The sequence below is a fragment of the Passer domesticus genome, chromosome 12 (genome assembly GCF_036417665.1).
Source record: "Passer domesticus isolate bPasDom1 chromosome 12, bPasDom1.hap1, whole genome shotgun sequence".
Lineage (NCBI taxonomy): Eukaryota > Metazoa > Chordata > Aves > Passeriformes > Passeridae > Passer > Passer domesticus.
In genome coordinates this window covers 391273-410403 of record NC_087485.1, presented here as the reverse complement: position 1 = coordinate 410403, position 19131 = coordinate 391273, and the positions used below count along the sequence as shown (strand labels likewise).

At 51.9% G+C, this 19131-nt stretch overlaps 1 protein-coding gene across 5 annotated transcripts in view; it reads left to right on the top strand.

The window, feature by feature from the left end:
- Positions 1-19131, top strand: part of ZFHX3 (zinc finger homeobox 3) — a 435802-nt gene that overhangs the window by 366051 nt on the left and 50620 nt on the right. For all 5 annotated transcript variants that reach the window (XM_064386182.1, XM_064386181.1, XM_064386180.1 and 2 more), the window contains one exon: positions 16035-16266. In XM_064386182.1, the coding sequence (XP_064242252.1) occupies positions 16035-16266 (232 nt within the window). The remainder of the gene's footprint in view (positions 1-16034; positions 16267-19131) is intronic.

Sequence of the window (19131 nt, the reverse complement as noted above, 5' to 3'; positions counted from 1 at the left end):
TACCCAACTGGTTCTGCGGTCTTATCCCAGTGTGGTTGTCAGGATCTTATTCACAGCATGCTTGTCAGGGTCTTTTCCCCACAGGCTGCAGACACCCAACACAGGCAGTTGAAGACGAGCTGGTAGGCCTGGAACAAGTCAGGGTTTAGGAGTGCTGGAGCAAGGAGGCAGAGGAGCTGGGAGCCAGTTTGGTGTGAGGCTGAAGCAGGCGGGTGGCACTGAAGGCAGGGCACAAAGCCTGTGCCAAGGAGCTATGCTGGAGTAGTTCCCCCTGAGGATCCCACGCTCCCTCTGGGCCGTGGTGTTTCTCTTTGCAGAGGTTGTTAAGGAAACCTCCCAGTCAGGCCATTCTCAAGACTCCTGAGCAGGCACACTCCCAAGGCCAGAGACTTTCACTGCTGGCACCAAAGCCCCTCCACAGTGCTGGCTCCAGTGACCTGATGGGTCCTGCATGGCTCCCCACACTCTCTCACCCAGTCAGACCAGCTTTCCTCACCAGTTCCACCCCGGGTTTCCTGTGGCACAGTCTCAGGTGTCTCATTCCATAAAGCCATTTATTCCTGGTGTAGTAACAGAGAAACAGTTTGAGCTGGTGTCTCTGGGGAGGGACCCCCAAGAACAGAGCACCTGGGCTTTTATATCCTCTTAGTCTACCCACACACAGGTATCCAGGTCTTCAGCTCCTGCCCCTGTCTTCCTGTCCATCCACCTTGCTGGTGTTACTGGACTCCCATCTCCTTTGTCATCCAAGATGTTGGCAATTCCCAGTTCCTGCTGTGTCTCCCAGTGTCCATTCACCTGGCTGGTGTCACCCATGCCTGCTCTTTGTTATCCCAAAGGCTGGCAGCTCACAGCCTCCTGTCCTGTGCTGGAACCCAGAGCTCAATTGGCATTTCAGTCTGTGTCTTGAGTCCAGCTGCCTGGACTAGATGGATTCCTCAACACAGCTAATACACCTCGAAGACCTCAGAATGCTCTTAGTTCCTTTTCTGGTCAGGTTTTCGGTGCCTTGGGTACCAGCCCTGGCCAAGCCCCAGTTCTGCAGCTGTAGGCTGGCTGGCGACGACCTCGTTAAATAATGGATGGGCATTCATTAGCATCCATCTCTGGCGGGGGCTGGTTTGAAGGAAGGGGCCCACAAGGTGCTTTCCCCAGCTGTTCTGTGTGACCTGCCATGGACTGCTGGTTTCTGTTTGGCTGTGCCAGTGCACTGGGCTGCAGGATGCTGTGCTGTCCTTCTCTGGCTTTAACTGAACTGTTCCTAAAGAAACTGTTGCAACAAAGTCCCCGGAATTGCTATGGAAGCAGCATGGGAGTTTCTGTGTTTGCTATCTCATAGGGAATTCATTAAATTACAATAAATAATGTATGCATGGTACATAACTTAATACCCATAATGGGCTTTTTCCCCTTCTTGCCAGTTGTAAAAATCCTGCTCCTGCACTGTGACGTGGGCAGCCAAGTTCTGCAAGTCAGATTAGGCAATAAAGTTGCACTTGTGCAACAGGTTCTCTGGAAGCTGAGCCTTGGGGTATGGTTGGGCGGGCTCTGGTGAGGCTGGCTGCACTGTTGGGAGATCTTGGTTCCAGGTGGCTTTGGCAGGGAGGCAGGGCTGGGTGCCTACAGCCCAGGGTGCGGGGCAGAGCCCCCGGCATCCCTCTTATGCTTTAAAGCAGGGAGATCCTGCATCTGCCCATTGAGCCATCGGTGCAGTGCAGCTGTTCCCACAATCCCGGGTTTCCTCTTTGTCCTGGAGATTACCCCAGGTTTTTCTGTTCTGCTGAGTTGGCCGTGGCTGGGTAGATGTGCAGTGGCTGCTGTGTCCCCTGCTGTGACCCCCCCATGTCACAGGACAGGGAGGTGGGGAGCTGGTCGCAGGAGACAGGGATGTTCTGATTTAATTGAGGAGGGTATAAATGCCTGCCTTGTATCCCTGCCTTTCATCTCTGAACAGACCTGCAGAATGTGCTCAGGCTGATGGACATTCCCGTTTGGGTTCCTGCTACACACAGATGTAGCAGTTGGGGTTCTCTGACCCAGTTATAGCCCCTCAGCTGCCCCGTGGCCTCTGGGCTGTCTCATGCCCCTCATTTGGGCAGTACAGCCCCATCTCACCCCTCTGCTCCTCCGTGTGTTCAGGGAAGGATGGATACAAAGAGAATCACCTGGGGAAGTTTCAGGCAGCAGTAACAAAGCCTGTCTCCACAGAGGGGAGGCTAATTACACAGCTAATTAATCCAACAGATGTCACTTTAAATGCCTGTTTCTTTGTGATTCTGTTGCACACATCATGCTGGTTAAACAGACTTCATGGACCCCGTTCAAAATGCCTGCGCAGGCTGCTGGGAGCTGCCAGGGAGACCCCAGGGTGTCCTGTTCCTCAGGGAGGAGCAAGTCCCAGGCAGCCTGGTCTGGGCTGCACTGTGCACAGACTGCACATGGGGGAAATGCCATGTAATGGCTCTGCTGAGTTAAAAACTCTGAAATAGCAGCTGTGAGCATTGAAGGGCTTGTTTACATTCTTGCTGTGAGTACAGGGCTGAGGTAGAGGGGACCCTATCCTGCCTCATCATCTCTGCTTGGCATGAGGAAAAGAGTTTGGAAACCTGAGCTGCTCTGGTGAGGTCAGCAGTTCACACCCAAGACGGTGGAGGGCACAAAGTGCTGTCTTGTCTGTCTGGCTGAGGTGAACGTGGTCTGTCCGGTTCCTGCAGCACTGGGAGGGCTCCCTGCTCTGCCTCCTCAGGGGAGAGGCAAAATGAACATTTCTTCAGTGTTTTAAGTGAGTCTTTGCTGGTGAAGGCAGAGCCGTGGTGTGATGGCCCTGCAGAAGAAGGGAGCAGTTCCATATCCTGGGATGGAGCTGGTGCTGTGTGCTGAAAGTTCAGTGGTCACTGTGTGACAGCCCTTGTCAACCTCTCTGAGACTGCCCCCGTTCAGATCTGGCTGCCAGCTGGGGGAATGGGGGCAGCTGTGGCACCACAGTGGTGCCAGTGCAGGGGCTCCACCAGTGGACGTTGTGGTACATCCCCCCTTTGTGTGGTTCTGCAGGCTGGTGCCATTTGGGCAGGGTGTGGACGTGTGTCCCTCACCTGAGGCCAGCCCTGCTGTGGTCAGCTACTGTCATGCTGCGTGGGTATGTCGTCATGGAAAACTGAGCTTGGGAAACGTCCCCTGTCCTGTGTGTCTGCTCTGCTGCCTTGGTCTTTTATTCTGCTTGGATTCTGGAGGAGTCAGATGGTTCCCTGCATCTCACTGAGCAGATTGCTTCTGGACACAGTGGACTCGTGCAGCGCTTGGCTGCAGCGTGGGACCAGGGCCCCCAGCTGTGTCTTGGGGGGAGCTGCTGGAATGGAAATGCAGCCCCAGCACTCTGGAAATGCCCCATGAGACAGTGCTGGAGGCAGTGGTTGAGCTGCCTGGTACAGCTGCGGGGGAAGAGCATCTTCCTGGGGTCTCAACATCCTCGATGAGTCGCATTTGGCGGCTTGATTCAGTGTAATGGATGTGTGCTCATTTCCCACAGCTGATGAGGATTATATCAGCTTGGTTTAACAGTCTCATTTGCTGCTCCCAGTGCACACTTGTTTTAATGCGTTTCAGTTAATGAGGTAGAAGAGAGAATGAGGTGTTACTGTTTATGTACAGACAGCGAGGCTGTGCCGAGGGCTCTGGAGCCCGGCAGTCCCTGCCCAGTGCTCTCCAAGGGACGGCATTAGCTGGCATTTATAGAAAATTTATTGGCTGCGGTTTATCCAGGTAAAATTTCTCCCAGTGGTGCACATTTCTCTCTCCTGCCTACCTTATGCTTTATTGCAAACTACAGGACGTGTTGCCAGCAGCCTGTCCACGGGCAGGGGATGTCAGCGGGCTGAGGGCGCTGGTGTTGAGTATCACAAAACACCACAGGATATTTGATGTGGGCAAAGCTGCTGCCATCTACCTGGGGTAAAAAGTTCACGAGTGCCTCGAGGGGGTTTATGGCTGGGACACTCCATGCTTCCGTTGTTGTACTGCTGTGGTATTTTCAGGTCCCTGTGGGGTCAGGGCCATGCAGTGCCAGGCACTGGGCGAGTGGGTTCCTTCAGCGGTGCCCTCGGGGTGCTTACCTGCTGTGTCCCCTCCAGAGGAGGTGTGCTGTGCCCAGCTCTGGAAATGGACACCAGTGCCCTGACCAGTGTGACGCTGCCTTCCTGAGGAACTGGTTGTCCTTGTGCTGATGGTGAATATTTGCCATGGGGTGGCTGGAGCTGCACTCCTCGGAGTGGCATCCCAGTCCCCAGCCCGTGCCCGGTGCCAGTGAATGGTTGAGGCCACTGCCTCCATGCTGGCTGAGGTCCAGGCTGGCACCAGGGCTGACAGCAGCCAGAGGCCGTGCACGCGGTGCTGCTTTGAAGGTGAAGCTGCTGTTGGTGTAAGCGGGAATTAAACAATTACCGCGTCTTAGTTCTCCCCACCTCCGGTGGATTGGCTCTATAAATTGTCAGCCTGTTGACATTTTAATGTGAATTATGTCATATGGTATCCCCTTTGATTTCAGCATGCCTTAGTTTGTAAATACACGAGCCTCTCAAAGGGCTGTGGTTAGCGCACACGCGGCAGGCCTCGGGGGTTTTGGTGGGGAAGGAGAAGAGCGCTGTGTGCAGCAGCCTGGGCTGGCACGGCTCGCGCAGCCTCCTGCTGCAGCGCTCGCGGGCCGCCGTGCTGGGGCTCCCGCAGCCCCGGGGTCCTGCTGCATTCCCTGGGCCGCTCCCCTGCCCTCCGTGGGGTGAGAGCTGCTGTGCCGGCGTGGGGCTTCTCCTCTGCCCATTGCTGGTCAGCTCCTCCGGCCAGCTGCAGCAGCTGTGTCTGTCCCCTTGTCGGGTTCCTGCTGGGCCTCCTCACATCCCTGTCCCCATCCAGTCCCCAGTCCGTGCTGCAGAGAAACTCCTAATTCAGCAGGTCCTGGTCACTGGATCAGCCTTCCGTTATGTTCTTTGAAAACAGAGAGTTGTTGTTGTCTTCACATGGAGGGGCTTCAGGCAGGCTCAGCAGAAGAGCAGAGAGCTCTCCTGGGGTGACCCCTTCGGCCTCATGGAAGGAGACTCACCCTCCTGCACAAAGCCAGAGGGTGTGAGTTTGAGAACTGTGATCACTCAGAATTCTCAAACTCACTTCGCCCCCAGCATTTGTGGGACTGTTGTGTAGCTCTGGGGTTAGTGCAGGTGGGTCCCGTTAGGGCCACATTGTACTCTTGGGGGTGTCTGCAGAGTGCACGTGCTGTGGTACCTGCTGCTGAGCCCAGGAGCGGCCCGTGGGAGGAGGCACAGGGGAAGGACACTGCCTAGCTGTGGCTTTTGACCACCAGCAGCAGTGCTGGAAAGGGACCAGGTGCTGGAAGTCCCTCAGAGAAGGGACTTGCTGTCCCAGAGCAGGTTTTCAAGCATGCTGTGACCATAGGTGGGAGAGGTTTAAAGGCTTTGGAGTCCTGCAGATGATGTTTTCATGTCATGGGGTCTGTGTTACAGACACCTCTGGCTGCCTGTGAGTGTTTTTTATGGTTCCAAAAGCAGGAACTTTGCTTTTATCATTTTCACACCTCCTTGGCTCTGACTTACCTGGATTTTCCTCTGCATGCCCTGCATTGCCCATCTAGGCCTATCCAAGTGTCTAACTCTGTGCAGGGGCATTATCCAGACATGAAACCTGCAGACTGATCTCCTGGTAGCATATGGTAACCACATATTTGCAGACAAGTTAATCCCATGTGGTCACAGAAATGAGAATTTTGGGGCAGCTGGAGTAACTGGAGTTACACCTGCAATTTCATAAACAGGGTTTAGAAATCTCTTATCTCCTCACACCTTTCTGTGAGTGGATGCTGCTCCCAAAAAAGGTTTTGTTGCTTCTGTTTTATTTTTGAATTGCAGCGGTCAGCACACCCTCCTGCTGCTGGGTGTTTGTCATTTACCCCGTGTGTGTCTCTGCAGTCTGCCCACTGCGATTGCAGAGCCAGAACGGCTAAAACCTGTAGATAGTGGGTCTAGTTTTTCCCTGGGGTTTCTGTACCTGTGGAGGCAAATGCCGGTGGATGCAGATACACAGGAACAAAGGGAGCACTGAAGAGCAGAGACATTTATCACCTCGGGTTTGCTCTGTTTGCCTCAGTGTGCTTCTGCACTCTCCATATTTTCCATTGCTGTAGTCTGTCTTGGAGGGAATAGCTGTAAGTAATGCTCAGAGCCATTCTATTCTCTTGTAGATCCCTCTGCAGAATTATAGTACACTTGAATTAGATTTTAGATATACACAGGAAATACAGAGCAGCAAACCCAACTGTTCATAGGCTGCAAACTGCTTGGCCGTGCATGGAGTCCATGAGCCAGACAGTTGTGCTGCTGTGGATTGCTGTGGGTCATTGATGTGTCCTTCCTGGTGGAAACCAGGTGGGCTGGGAGCTACTACATGCCCAAGGACTGGAGAGATCTCCCAGTTAAATTTGGAGGAGGCTGTGTTTGAAGGCTTCTCCTCCCCAAGGGCTTGGTGGCTTTCCTTACACAGTAGTTGCTCAGGGGTGTGGGGCAAGGAGCAATTGCATGAATTTCTGTACACAGCTCTTAGGACACATTAGTGTCCATTGAGTTCATGGAGCCCTCACAACCTTGTAGAACATAGCAAGTAGCAGGTTGCCTTAATTCAGCCCTTTGTGTGCAGACATTATTTTGGTTCTTAATTATACGTAGTTCCATACATATTTTTCCAGCAGGATTCTTGCCTCATTCTGTGAGTAATTATTCCATTTCTTTTTATCTTCCTCTTTCATTACATTGCCCCAGGCTTTGTCTAATACAATCCAAAGCTTTCACTGAATGAAGAATTATTTATTTTCTCATGGGCATTTCTGTGGTGCTTGTGTTCTGTTTGTGTTTCACAGACACTTAAAGAACTTACCTTGGCAGTGTTGTCTGAAATCAGCTGGTGCTCCTGTCCCATGTTCAGGGCAGGCTGATGCACAAGGGATGGATACAAAGAGAATCACCTGGGGAAGTGGGACTGTGTCTCAGAGGTCTGGCTGCCCAGCCTGGTGCCCAGCCCTGCAGCCTGTGCCACTGGAGATGGGCTGCTCTGCTGCCAGGAGCCTTCCCTGGCCCTGCGCTTTTCAGCTCACCTCCAAGACTCAAGGAGTGTTATATATTTCCTCTTTCTGCTCCCATTCTGTCATATTAGTCCATCATACCATCCTTTGGTTTTCCTTCCTCCCTTATCACCTGATCTTGAAAAATCCTTGTTGTGGACTATGGGCAAAGGATGAGCTGGGTCTTTTGTTTTTCCACGGATCTCTGTTGGCTTCTGCGTGGGGAGATTGTGCCCTCCATGTCTTAGATACCAATACTCTGCGATTTATAGAGAGGATTGAACAATTGTCTTGTGCATTGTTGTTACTGTTTTTGGTTATCTGCTGGGAGTTGAGGGGGTACAGTGCTGTAAGAAGTTAGAAAGAAGCAGTATGAAAACAAGGAAAGCTTCAGTCCATCACAGCTTCCCTGGAGATGCATGAAGCAATAAATCCTGGGCGAGGGGAGTTAATCTGTGTCCGCAGTGTTTTATTAAACAGTGTGAGCTCAGGCTGGGTTTGTGTGGCTGGCTCAGTGTCCCACATGGTTTCATGGTGCATTATTACAGCAGTCCCTGGCTGCACATGGGGTGCCCTCCTGTCCCCCTGGAGCTCAGTGCTGGGGTTCTGCTGGGCAGTCACAGGGCAGCTGCAGAGGCAGCAGGACAGGGACTGGCACAGCTGGCTGCCCTTGCCTTTGGGATGTGGGGCAGAGCACAGTGCTGTCACACAGTCCTCGAGCTTTGCCTTCAGACACCCGTGGTTCTTTTCCAAAAGACTTAATGGGGGGGAAATAGCATTTTAATTTAAATCCTTAAAGCAGGTCCACACATAGAGAGGGATTTGGGTGGTTAAGTGAGCTGCATTTTCTGAGCTGCATTATCAGCACAAGACTCAGGAGTGTGTTGCATCAGAGCCCCTTGGAGAGCCCTCCTGTGTAACACAGGGATCCTTCCCGTGGCTGCCAGAGGAAACAAAACATCCCTGGTATGGAGAGTCCTAGCCTGGCTGTGTGTTGCAGAAAGCCCTCTTCAATCACTCAGCAGCTACACAATTACAATATGGACAGCAGATTTCGATCCTGCCGTCTTTCCAGGTTCCCCCCAGACCTTTTGATTACATAATTTACTTTTTATCCAGTGTTTTTCCATATTCCCAGGCTGCTCTAGTTCACCTGAGTGTTCACAGCTTAGCAACTCACACTGAACTGATTATTTTCAAGTAAATGTACAAAATGTGTTTTAAGGGTGTGGGCAGTGGCATTGTGAGGCCTGCTTATGGTTACTGTCTTCAGTTGTTTTTTCCCCATTTGTTTTCCTGACCCTGGAAAAGACCAGGCTCCCTGAATTCCTCAGCTCCTGCCTATCCCAGCACTGAGACAGGAGTGGGCTGGAAGCCCTGAACCTCTTCCTTGGTGATGTTGCTGCATTCTGCACAATTTTTTTTCTTTTTTCATCACTCCATCCCGTTGCCATCCATACAGTGCTTTGCAGGCAAACGTGCAGCTTTTCTGCCATGTTTCTCTAGGGATGGCAGCATCCATGGAAATATGGAGTGATAAAACTGTATCCTTTCCTGAGGATCAGCATGTCCCTAATCCAGGCTTTGGTTCAGTTGCAAGAGGAGTTCAACCATTCCCAAGTCTGTGCTGCTCCACAGGATCTGCTGGGTGGGGCTGGCTCTGGGTGACAGCCCTCACATCCTGACTGGTCCTAGGAGAGGTCGCTTTGTGTGAAGTTGGTTGGTTCCTGTTGGTCAGAGGTGCCAGGTGAGCAGCAGAGGTGCCCTTGCAGGGCTGTCGTGGGTGCTGTGGTGGAGCCACAGCTGGGCAGGAGCGTGCAGGGCTGAGGGCAGCACTTTACAGGCCGGCTGATAGGAAATGTACTCTCATGGTGCTTTGGTTTTAGCACTATAATTAGTAGGATCGATACTCACACTCCTGTGTGCATCTCCATGTGCAGCAGCGCTTGCGCCTGTGTCTCCCAGGGGAGATTTCGGGGATCTGGAAGATTCTCTGCAGTTGAAGTTGTAGTTGCCCAAGAGTGGATTTCCTGTGTGGGAAAGTCTTTGTGGGAGAAGAGCAAGTGGATGCTGTAGGAGAGTGCCCAAATGCACTCAGACCTGTTACTTTCCCCCTCTCTGGGCTGCTCAGCAGGTGTACAGCGACCCAGGTGTGCAAGGGATACCTGTGCTGCTGGGGTTAGGTGCTGCAGCTGGAGAACAGCGTCTCTGGCATCCCCTCACCTCCCTTGGCATCTCCTCCCTCCCTCAAGAGGTCTTCAGCCAGCATCCCACTCTGTTTCCCCTGGACTGGGAGGGTTGGCCAGCATAAGTGGGCCAGTGCTGGCTCCCCCATGGACTTTGTCCTTCCTTGAGACATGGGAAGTCTTCCACAGGAGGAGGCTTAGTGAAGCTCTTGGCTCTCAGCTGTCCCCGTACAGGTTTGCATCTTCAGGCATCTCTTCCAAGGAATGATTAATTAGTGCTTGCAGGTCTGTTGCACAGTTAAATAGGTGTGGGGGCTGTGATTGCAAGTTCAGCCTTTCTTGGCACTTGCTTTCTGTTAACCTCTGTTGCTCCCTGTCCACAGACCCCATGGGACTGTGGGTGTGCAGGGATGCTGCTCATCACAGGCAGCACAAGCAATGTCCTTGTTAGGAGCTGCTCCAAGACCCTGTGAAGAAGTTGGCTGCTGAAGCCGAGCAGTAGCTGGGACTGTGCCTCCCCCTGGGCTTTAGCCCCTCCTCATTAAGCAGGTCCAGGCTATTGATTGGGAGCTTGTGTTTGGAAGAGTCTTACTTACTCTATGCATTATCTTGACAGATTGATCAGACCTGATTGAGAACCTCTTAAAGGAACGAACAGCTGTAATGGGAAAGTTGGACTCTGTCATCCGTTAGGATGATTCTGGGAGCGAGAAGAACGAGGCTGACATCTTGGAGCAATTGTATTTACAATTAACATGGCTGAAAACGATTGCCTCTATTGATCCCCCCTTCCTGCAATTACAGCCCCATTGTTTACATTCCAGCACTTCAGTTATAAAAAGGAAATTCAATAATTATTGCATTATTTAAAGTTAAAGTGCCACAGAGTTTGCTGGCTATGCTTGCTGGTTGATTTAACGTTCAGTAAAATCCATGCTGAGCTCTCCATCCTTAGGCTGAGCAATATTTGGCTTTTAATGAGACTTCAAGGGCTGGTGGAGCAAGCCCCATTTGCTGGGTCGCTTTTGGATTTGTGGGGGAACCCAAAACCTTGCAGCACAGCTAGCACCAGCCACATGGCTAACAAGGAGAGCATCTGTGGCGTTCACTTTTTGCCAGGCAGGGCTGGAGGGCTCAGAAAATACAGATGGGGTGGGGTATAGGGATGGGCTGTTAATGGGGGCAGTTGTGTCTGTTCTTCAGGCCTTTGTGTGAATTGGGAACCTGGACTGGTACCTCAGCCTCTGTGGCAGGACAGAGTGCTACATTTCCAGCCTCTAGGTAAGAAAGAGAAGGATAAGATAAGCAGTTAACACAAGCTCAGCTGCAGAAGCTCTGGGGCAGACGAGCCTGAACCCCAGCGCTGGTGCTGCACCACGGAGGTGTGATGCACGGAGGCAGGAGGAGGGAAGGGTTTGTAACACTGCTCCTCTGGAAACATTAAACAGTTCAGGATGTCGGTTGGATATGAAGGAGCAGAAGTTCAGCTTTTGAGCCTGCTGGCTGCAGAATGGGTTTTCCCCCTTGCAGGGTGGGGAGGCTGCTGGCCCTGCAGCCTCCCAGGCGCACCAGCGGGTCCCAGTGCGCGCTGCCCGCCGCTCCCGGCCCCAGGAAATTCCAGCTGGGGCTGCAGGTGTGAAAGGAGAGCAAGATGGATTGGCCAGCCCTGACTTTTATGGAGTACTTGGAACAGACCAGGCTCAGACAGCTGCATCCACATGACTTTCATTAAAAATTCAGATTCTTCTCTTGCAGGGCTGTGTGATTTATCTCGTGCAGCACATCAGAGGCACACGGGGGCCAAGAGATGCTCACGATGCCTCTGAGGTCTGCAGTGGGGTTGGGTCCCTTTTTGTGGTGACCCCGAGCCCCACTCCAGCTCCACTGTAAGGGTCACCTCCTGTCCCTCCCCAGGGCTTACAGTCCTCACTGGCACCTGAAGGGTTTCCTACCAGGCCTGTGACTAATTACCCCTGTGTGACCTCACCCCGAGGAAGTCAGGCAGGGTTTTCTCCTGTTCTGCAGATCTGCTGGCAGGGCTGAAGTGGTTCCAGTAGCTCCTGAGTTTTGGTCAACCTCTCTAAGTAAACATTGAGGCTCTGCCTGGTTCCGTGTGCTGGTTCTGGTCACTGGGGCTGCTCAGACATCAGTGCTTGTAGGAGAAAGCCAGCGCAGTGCACCTCTGTGGTGCTGCTTCCTTCTGTGGCTTTTGTGACCTTCCAGCAGATTTTTGGCTCCTTCTTCCCCAGCTGCATCTGTCAATTCTTTGAAATCACTGCTAGCTTTACCCATCCTAACAGAGCTGAGTACTGAGTTCGGAGATAGGAAAAGTGTTACATGTGGAGAAAATCTCTGCCAAATATGTTGAAGTCTGACAAGTTGTTTTTCAAGAAGCTCTGGGTGGAGGAGTGGCCTTTGTTTTCATGGCAGGGTGTCCTGTGATGTGAGAGCACTCGGAAGTGATGTGGAGGAGGTTTCTGCAGACTGTCAGTGACCCACACAGCCCCTGGCCATTCGGAATGGTCAGAGTGGTGAGGAGGAGGATGTTTGTGCGAGCAGGAGGGCGGGGAGCTCGCTGGGGCCATGCCTGGCAGGCTTTGCACAGCCCTGCAGGGCTGAGGATGCGCAGGGCTGCAGCCGCCGGTCCTGTCACAGCCAGGGTGAGGAATACCCTTTTTTCCTGCTGGTTTGCTGCTGTGTAGCCTTTATGAGCTTATTTGCTTATTTTCCCACTTTGGGTTCTGGCCCCCAGTCCTGTTACCTCAGCTGCTTCTCCTGCCCAGAGGGACCCAGGCGTGTGCAGGGGGTCTCGCCGGGCAGCTGGGGACACCATCTCCCTGCCCCTGGGGCAGAGACAGTTTCTGCTGCTGAACAAAAGTCTGCAGAAGAGGGGTCCATCCTCAAGCCTGGAGAGATTTTTCTCACATGTTGTACTGCTTTTGTAGCACGGACACCTCCTGAGGGTGGTGATGGGTGTTCCCTCTCCCATAGCAAGCCGAGGACGTGAGGGGTTCCCAGTGCTGGCATGGGCTTGTCCTGAGCAGCATTCAGGGCCCTCCGGAGGGAAAGCTGTGTGCCAGTTAGACTGCACAGCTACTGGGCCTTTTTCTATTGGATAATCAACATCCAAAGCACCAGATAGTTCAAAGTGTTGTTGCATCTCCCTGGTGGGTTGAGGTTACAGGTCAGATGTCCCCCAGAACAGCAACTGAGCTGTTTAACATGGCAGAGAGGGATTGAAGAGCCCCTGGTGCCCCTGGCAGTGCTCCAGGGGGGGTTCTGTCCTATCTCCACTGGAATCAGGCTCATTGCACCATGGCTGAATAAACTTGGCGCAGAAGAGATTTTGAGCAGATAGTGGTTTAGCATCTTTTAAAATTGGAAAGCTTTTTTAACATTTAAAACATGCAGAAAAGCTCAGGAATCAGATGGTGAATGTTGAACTGCAGGAACAGCTACAGAGGTGTTCAGGAGAGTTTGTTACTCGTGTAACAGCAGCAGCTCGGGGTCTCAGTCTTGGGTACTGGAGTGTCAGCTCCAAGGAGCATTGTGTGGTGTGTGGCTTGGGCTGAGGGAGCTGTCTGCAGTCAGGCAGGGTGATGCAGTATCATGTTCAATTCCATGATTGTTGTAAAGTTCAACAATGTGGATGAAGCAGCATAAGATGGGGAAAAGAGAGATGGTAAAGTAAACAAGAGTTTGAGGTATGTGAAGGATGGGGGGAGAGAAACAAGAACTGACTGTAGCGTCATTCCTTACTTTGTCTAAAAATCGGATTTCCATAGTCAAACCCTGTGAGTATTTACTGCTTAGCAGAAGAAAGCAGTTCTGAGGCAGAGACTGGAGAGTGGTGGCTGGGCAGTCGGTGTGGCGGGACTGGCTGGCCTGGCACCTGCAGCTGCCACCGGAGCAGTGCCACCGGAGCAGTGCCACCGCCACCCCGGCTACACCGCGGCACAGGGCAGGGCTGGGGGACACCGAGGGGTGGCTGGCACAGGGCTGGCACAGAGGAGGGCGATGAGGCCTCTGAGCAGCCCCTGCTGTGCTAACCACCGTGAGGACACAGCTCCCTGGCCAGGGACGGGCTGGCTGTGGTGCAGTTGGTGTACGGACAGGAACACCCGTGTCCCCCGGGGAGCTGCACTCGTGAGCCGTATGGTTTCCATCAGAGCGTTCCTCTCTCTGTTTCTGATTTAAAGTGTAGCTTTGACTCACCCTGATCAATATTTTGCATGCCATGCGTGAAGAACCAGATGTTGGAAGTTTCCTATTGTGGAGAGGGAGGGGGGGAACACCCCCTCAGACTCACAGAAATCGATGTTTTCTGACAGAAGTTGGTTGGTTTTCCTTGGAACAATATATTCTTTTGATTTTCAAGTTGATTTGTCTTCTAACAAGGTTCTGGTTTAGTATTTTGAATTTGTTTCCTGTGATACGGATAAATTCTCACAAGAGGGAAGTTTAACAGTGTGATGGGCAATAACTACACGTGCTTGGACAACATTTTATCGCCTCCAGCAGCTCACAGCTCGGACTGGCTCGGCCCTCATGTCTTCTTTCTCTGGACTGCTCCTTTCCTCCACTGGAGGATGGGTTGAATCAGGTGCATGTGAAGCTGTGCCCAGGCTGGGCTTGGTGGCACCCTCAGCCTGTGACTCCTCCAGCACCGCAGGCAGGTGAGGCTGACCCCAGCACAAGAGATGTTTGAGAGGAAGCAAAAGAGGAGCATAAAATTAGACACATTAAACTGTTATTAAACTGTTTAAAACAAATGTTTTCCTAAAACCCCCTTTTAAATGAGAGCAGCGCAGACTGCGCCTCTGGTTCCACAGAGACCATGTCCTTAATATTTCCTTGAACCCGTGACCGGATTTTTCTCTAATTGCTCACTGGGGGTTTTCTCTGGCTCCGCGCAGAAGCTGCCGCTGAGCCCGTGGGCGCTTCCCGAGCTCGGCGCGGGGTCTGTGGGATGGGGCCTCCCCGAGGCCGGGCTGCCGTGGCTCCTGGAGCCAGAGCCCGGCCGGCAGCAGGACGGGAGCAGGGGGCTGTGGCAGGGGTCAGGGCAGAGCCAGGCTGGCGAGGCTGGGCCGCCTGGGATGGGCACGCGGCTCTTGTGGCGGGCTCGCTGACCTTTCGTGCCTTAAGCCATTCGTCTTTTTCTGGCTCAGGAAGAGGGTAATGCATGCAAACAATAGAAATGAGATGAGGAAGAAGTTCTTATAAGGGAAAACAGCAAAAAATCTTTTGAGGGCACCAGTGGGATTAGTGCCCTCGTGGATTCTTCAAATATTACAGTGAATTTAATTAAATACATCGTGATCCCAAAAGAGGCTAGTCTAATTAGCCAGATCTAGAATACATTTATTCTCTTTCCTTGCTCTTCCAATGAGAAGCCTCAGCATCAGCTCATATCCTATTTTTAATCATTCCTAGACTCAGAGGGCTCTCCTTCCTCCGTGTGAGCAAGGCACACAGCGCTGGGTAATATGTGTCTTTAATCTTATCTCAGCTGTAACTGAGATAATAAGCATCAGAATTTTTTACCAGAACGTCCTGGCTGCACGTAGGCAATATTTTTGATTGACAAACCTCAAGATCATGTCCAAATCGCTGTACTTGTGCCTCAGGCCAAGTGTGTGTTGAGGAAAGAGTTCCATGAGATGACACAAAGACTCAAGGAGGTCTCGCGGTTGCATGGAAGGAGCTGGCAGGCAGTATTGCACAGCTGAACTGTTAGGTGTGGGGTGGAAACACCAAAGGCCTGCATTGAGGGATCTCGTGTTGTTTCACCTTGGTATTCATTTTTTCTCAGCTATTACACACCCTTACTGTGGAATTGGGGAGGTTCCTGTGACCTCCTGCTGCCCATGGGGAAGGGACAGCAGCTGTGCTGTGGCAGCCAGCGCGGCTCTGCAGGGTGAATTCTACCCTCTGCTTCTAAGAAAGAATTTCCGTGTCCGTGGGATCCATCACAGGAAATGGCTGCTTGTTTCCCCAGAGGCATGCACCTCTGTACCAGGGGATTGTTAGGTTTTGCCACATAATTGTGGTATGGTAATCCAGAACGAGCTGTACTGGCTGTGACCACACAGCTTGGGAGGGGACAGGGTTTTTCCAGGTGCTGGCCTCTCACGGTGGTACCTGGCTGCATGCTCACCATGGGCTTTTCAGCCAAGGTCTCTGTCACAGCCATCTTACAGGCCAGGCTGCTGCTTCCTTCCTGATCCAAGGATGCCAGAAGCAGAGAGTTGGGTGATGGACAGGATGGCTCTGCACTCTGCTTCCATACACTGTGTCCTGTACCCCTTTATCTAATGGGTTTGTGGTATTCTAGGGTTGCTTTGGTTTTACTGTTCCTATTTTTTCATGAATTTAGCAGATTTAATTTTGAGTTTGTTATGCAGTTGGATCCCCTCCCAGGACAAGGTTTGAGTGTGAAGGAATGAGCCCTGAGTGGGTCGTGAGCAGGTGTTACTGCTGGGTCTGGTGCTTTCCCTCAGTGAGGGAGATGATGGTGGCTGTGCTTTGTGCCTAATTCAGTGCATTTTGGTTTTCATACTCAGCAGGAGATGGTGTAATACCTTGGGAACAAACAAGCATTGTCTCATTGGATCTGTGTCAAAATGTGGCTCCTTAACTAATTCCCAGGTGGCTTTTAGCAATTTATGGTGGACTAACCCAGGAGACTGGGGGTGGCAAAGGTCATTGACATCGCTGTGCTTTGTTCTCCGCAGCATCTGCAGCACCACGAGAGCGGGGTCGAAGGTGAAAGCTGCTACTACCACTGTGTCCTCTGTAACTACTCCACCAAGGCCAAGCTGAACCTCATCCAGCACGTGCGCTCCATGAAACACCAGCGGAGCGAAAGCCTCCGGAAGCTCCAGCGCCTCCAGAAGGGTCTTCCTGAGGAGGAGGAGGACCTGGGACAGATCTTCACCATACGCAAGTGTCCGGCTGCCGAAGCTGGTGAGTGCTGCTGCCTTGGTGTGAGTGGGGCCCGTGCTGCAGGGGTGGGCGAGTGGCACCTGACCCACTGTGCTGTTTGGTGACAAACTTGCTGATGTTCCTGTTTCTGTTCCCTGCAGACACAGTTTATCAGTAATGCATTTCAGGAATCCCACCTGCCTGACGTGGGGTTTGGGATGTTGAAGTGTGTGTGTGTTAGTTCAGGCTGGTTCTTAAACCCTGGAATATTGTATGAGTATCTAAAGATACTATCATATCTGGGCAACTCAACAAACCAGTGCACCAGTAGATGTTTTGCAATGAGTCAAGTGATGCCCTGAGCACCAGCGTAAGCTGTGCCAGCTTGGCACTGATTTCTGGTACTTCAGCCACTCTGGATTGGGAGGAGGAGCTGGGCAAAAGGGGTGGGCAGGACATGTGAGTTTGCCATGCTTGTTTTCCATGTCTCCTCTAACATGAAGGGCTTGTATGAAACATTTGGTCACACAGATCATAGGACAGGGATTGCAGCTGCGAATCCAGCAAGAGTTAGTGTGCCTAAAAGGAGCAGTTAGGCTGGGTGGAGTAGAGATGGTACTTTGTTTAGTCATGTAAAGGGTTGAGACGTTTTTAATGTTCTGAAAAACCCAGGTCTCCTGAAACCCTCTTGGGAGGGAGGAGGAGACTCACCCTGGGTCAGCTGGTTTGTGTGCTATCAAGGCACAGTGGTGCTAGAGCTGGGGTGTGCCAGCAGAAACCTTCACAATCCTCATAGCTTCAAGCAGGACTTTTCTCTATGACTACTGTGAAAATGGGTAAATCCTACAAATAGCCACTCTGGGGAACTGGCATTCTGCAGTGAATGTGGATGGAGACGAGGAAGGTGATCTTAGCTGAAAGGGTAGAGAAGGGACAGCAGCAGCAGCTGAGGGAGAACATGTGGGTTTTCAGAACTGTCCCTGAATTCAGAACTGAATTAATATCTGGGTCTCATTGCTGTTATGCCTGTGAGTATTGAGGATCTGAAATAAACCCAAAATACCCCAAGAGTGTGACAGGAGATTTTTCATTAAGAGTTAATTCAGTCTTGTGGAAGAACGTGCCCAGTCTGTGACCTTGGTGGCCCAGCGGAGTGGAGAGCATGGAACACGCTTCCCAAAGGTCACAGTGACAGCAGTGGCTGCCACACCAGCCTGGGGGGACAGCAGCCCCAGCAGCCCTGCTGCCTGCTCCACCAACATCCCCAACTCAAAAGGGCTCTTTGGCCAGGGCTGTGGGTTGTGAGCTGCTTAAATGCAAAATGAGCAGAGAGGGGAAACCATCCGTGCCCTTTGTGATAGACAGAACAACCTTGAAAACCTTGTTTACTCTAGAAATTTCTGTTTGCCTTGTCTTTTACTGTACAAACCTTATCTTTCCCGTCCGGCCGCCTAGATTAGGACATGGCAGGTACTGGGTGGGCAGGGGATGACTGGCTGGGAAGGAAAAAGGTTTGGTGGCCATTTTAAAAAATGTATTATTTTTGAAGTAAAAGTCCTGACAAGTCACTGGAAGGAAAGCTCGATTTACAAATATTTTAATTTCCTTTAAGCTTGTTGGCTCTTCAACAAAAACTGGCAGCAAACAAGACACAATTTCTCAATCATATGGTATTTCAAAGGTTATAAATACAGGCAAGAATAAGGCCGCAGAAGTCAAAGGGGGTATCTTGGGTTGGTTTTGCAAGTCACTTTAAGCTGAGATACTTAATTTCAAACACTCCTTGAGCCCATTGTTCAGCTGGTCAAAGTGGGACATCTCTGGCATTCTGGGCCAGGCATCCCTGCAGGGATGGGAGTCAGGTTTGGATGAGAAGCTGCTGTAACCCCAAGGGGGAGAAGGGGTGCTCCCATCTCCCACTCATTCTGATCCCATTACATTCCCCCAGGTGTGGGGACCCTCGGCTGCGGGGCACGGGGACAGTGTGAGTCTGCCCTGTGTCTGCTCCTGCTCTCTAGCAGGGTCTCTCCTGTGTTCCCATCAAGGTTTTTATTGTTGTTTTCTGACCACTGGCTGGACTTTTCCCCTCTGCCTTTTGATAAGGCATCTCTGTGGTATTAGATATCAGGCTCAGACACCTTGACAGACACTCGTCCGTGACACTTCTCTGGTTTGTGACACGTCTCTGCTGGGGCACAAAGGGACAGTGCCTTTTTGTTGCTTTGCTGCAGTCCAGGTGCAGTGGTGTGTTCTGTGCCTCAGTGGCCTCGTGTGCCGCAGTGGGGTCGCCCCGTTCCCCTTCTGCTCCATCCAGTGCTGTGCACGGAGCACCAGTGCTGGGCTTGAATGCTGGGTGTACCTGCTGTGTGTGTGTACCTGCTGTGTGTGTGTACCTGCTCTGTGTGTGCCTATTCTGTGTGTGCCTGCTCCGTGTGTACCTGCTCTGTGTGTGCCTATTCTGTGTGTACCTGCTCTGTGTGTGTACCTGCTCTGTGTGTGTACCTGCTCTGTGTGTGTACCTGCTCTGTGTGTGCCTATTCTGTGTGTATCGATTCTGTGTGTACCTGCTCTCTGTGTGTACCTGCTCCATGTGTACCTGCTCCATGTGTACTTATTCTGTGTGTACCTGCTCCGTGTGTACCTGCTTGCCACTGTGTGCAAGCATGTAGGAGAAAGCAGTGCTGTCTGGAGACAGTGAGTAGATATTTGCTTGTGTAGATGCATCTCAATCTGTTGGAAGAGAGCTCTGATCACACCTTAATTAGTCCTCTAACAATCTGCAAAGGTCAGTGCCAATTGCCTGTTCATTTACATTTGTAATTGTGATGGTTCTTGATTGCACATTAGTTGCAACTCACTCCCTCCCACCCTGCAGAAGCACAGGCAGCCTGAGCAGCTGCTCCAGGG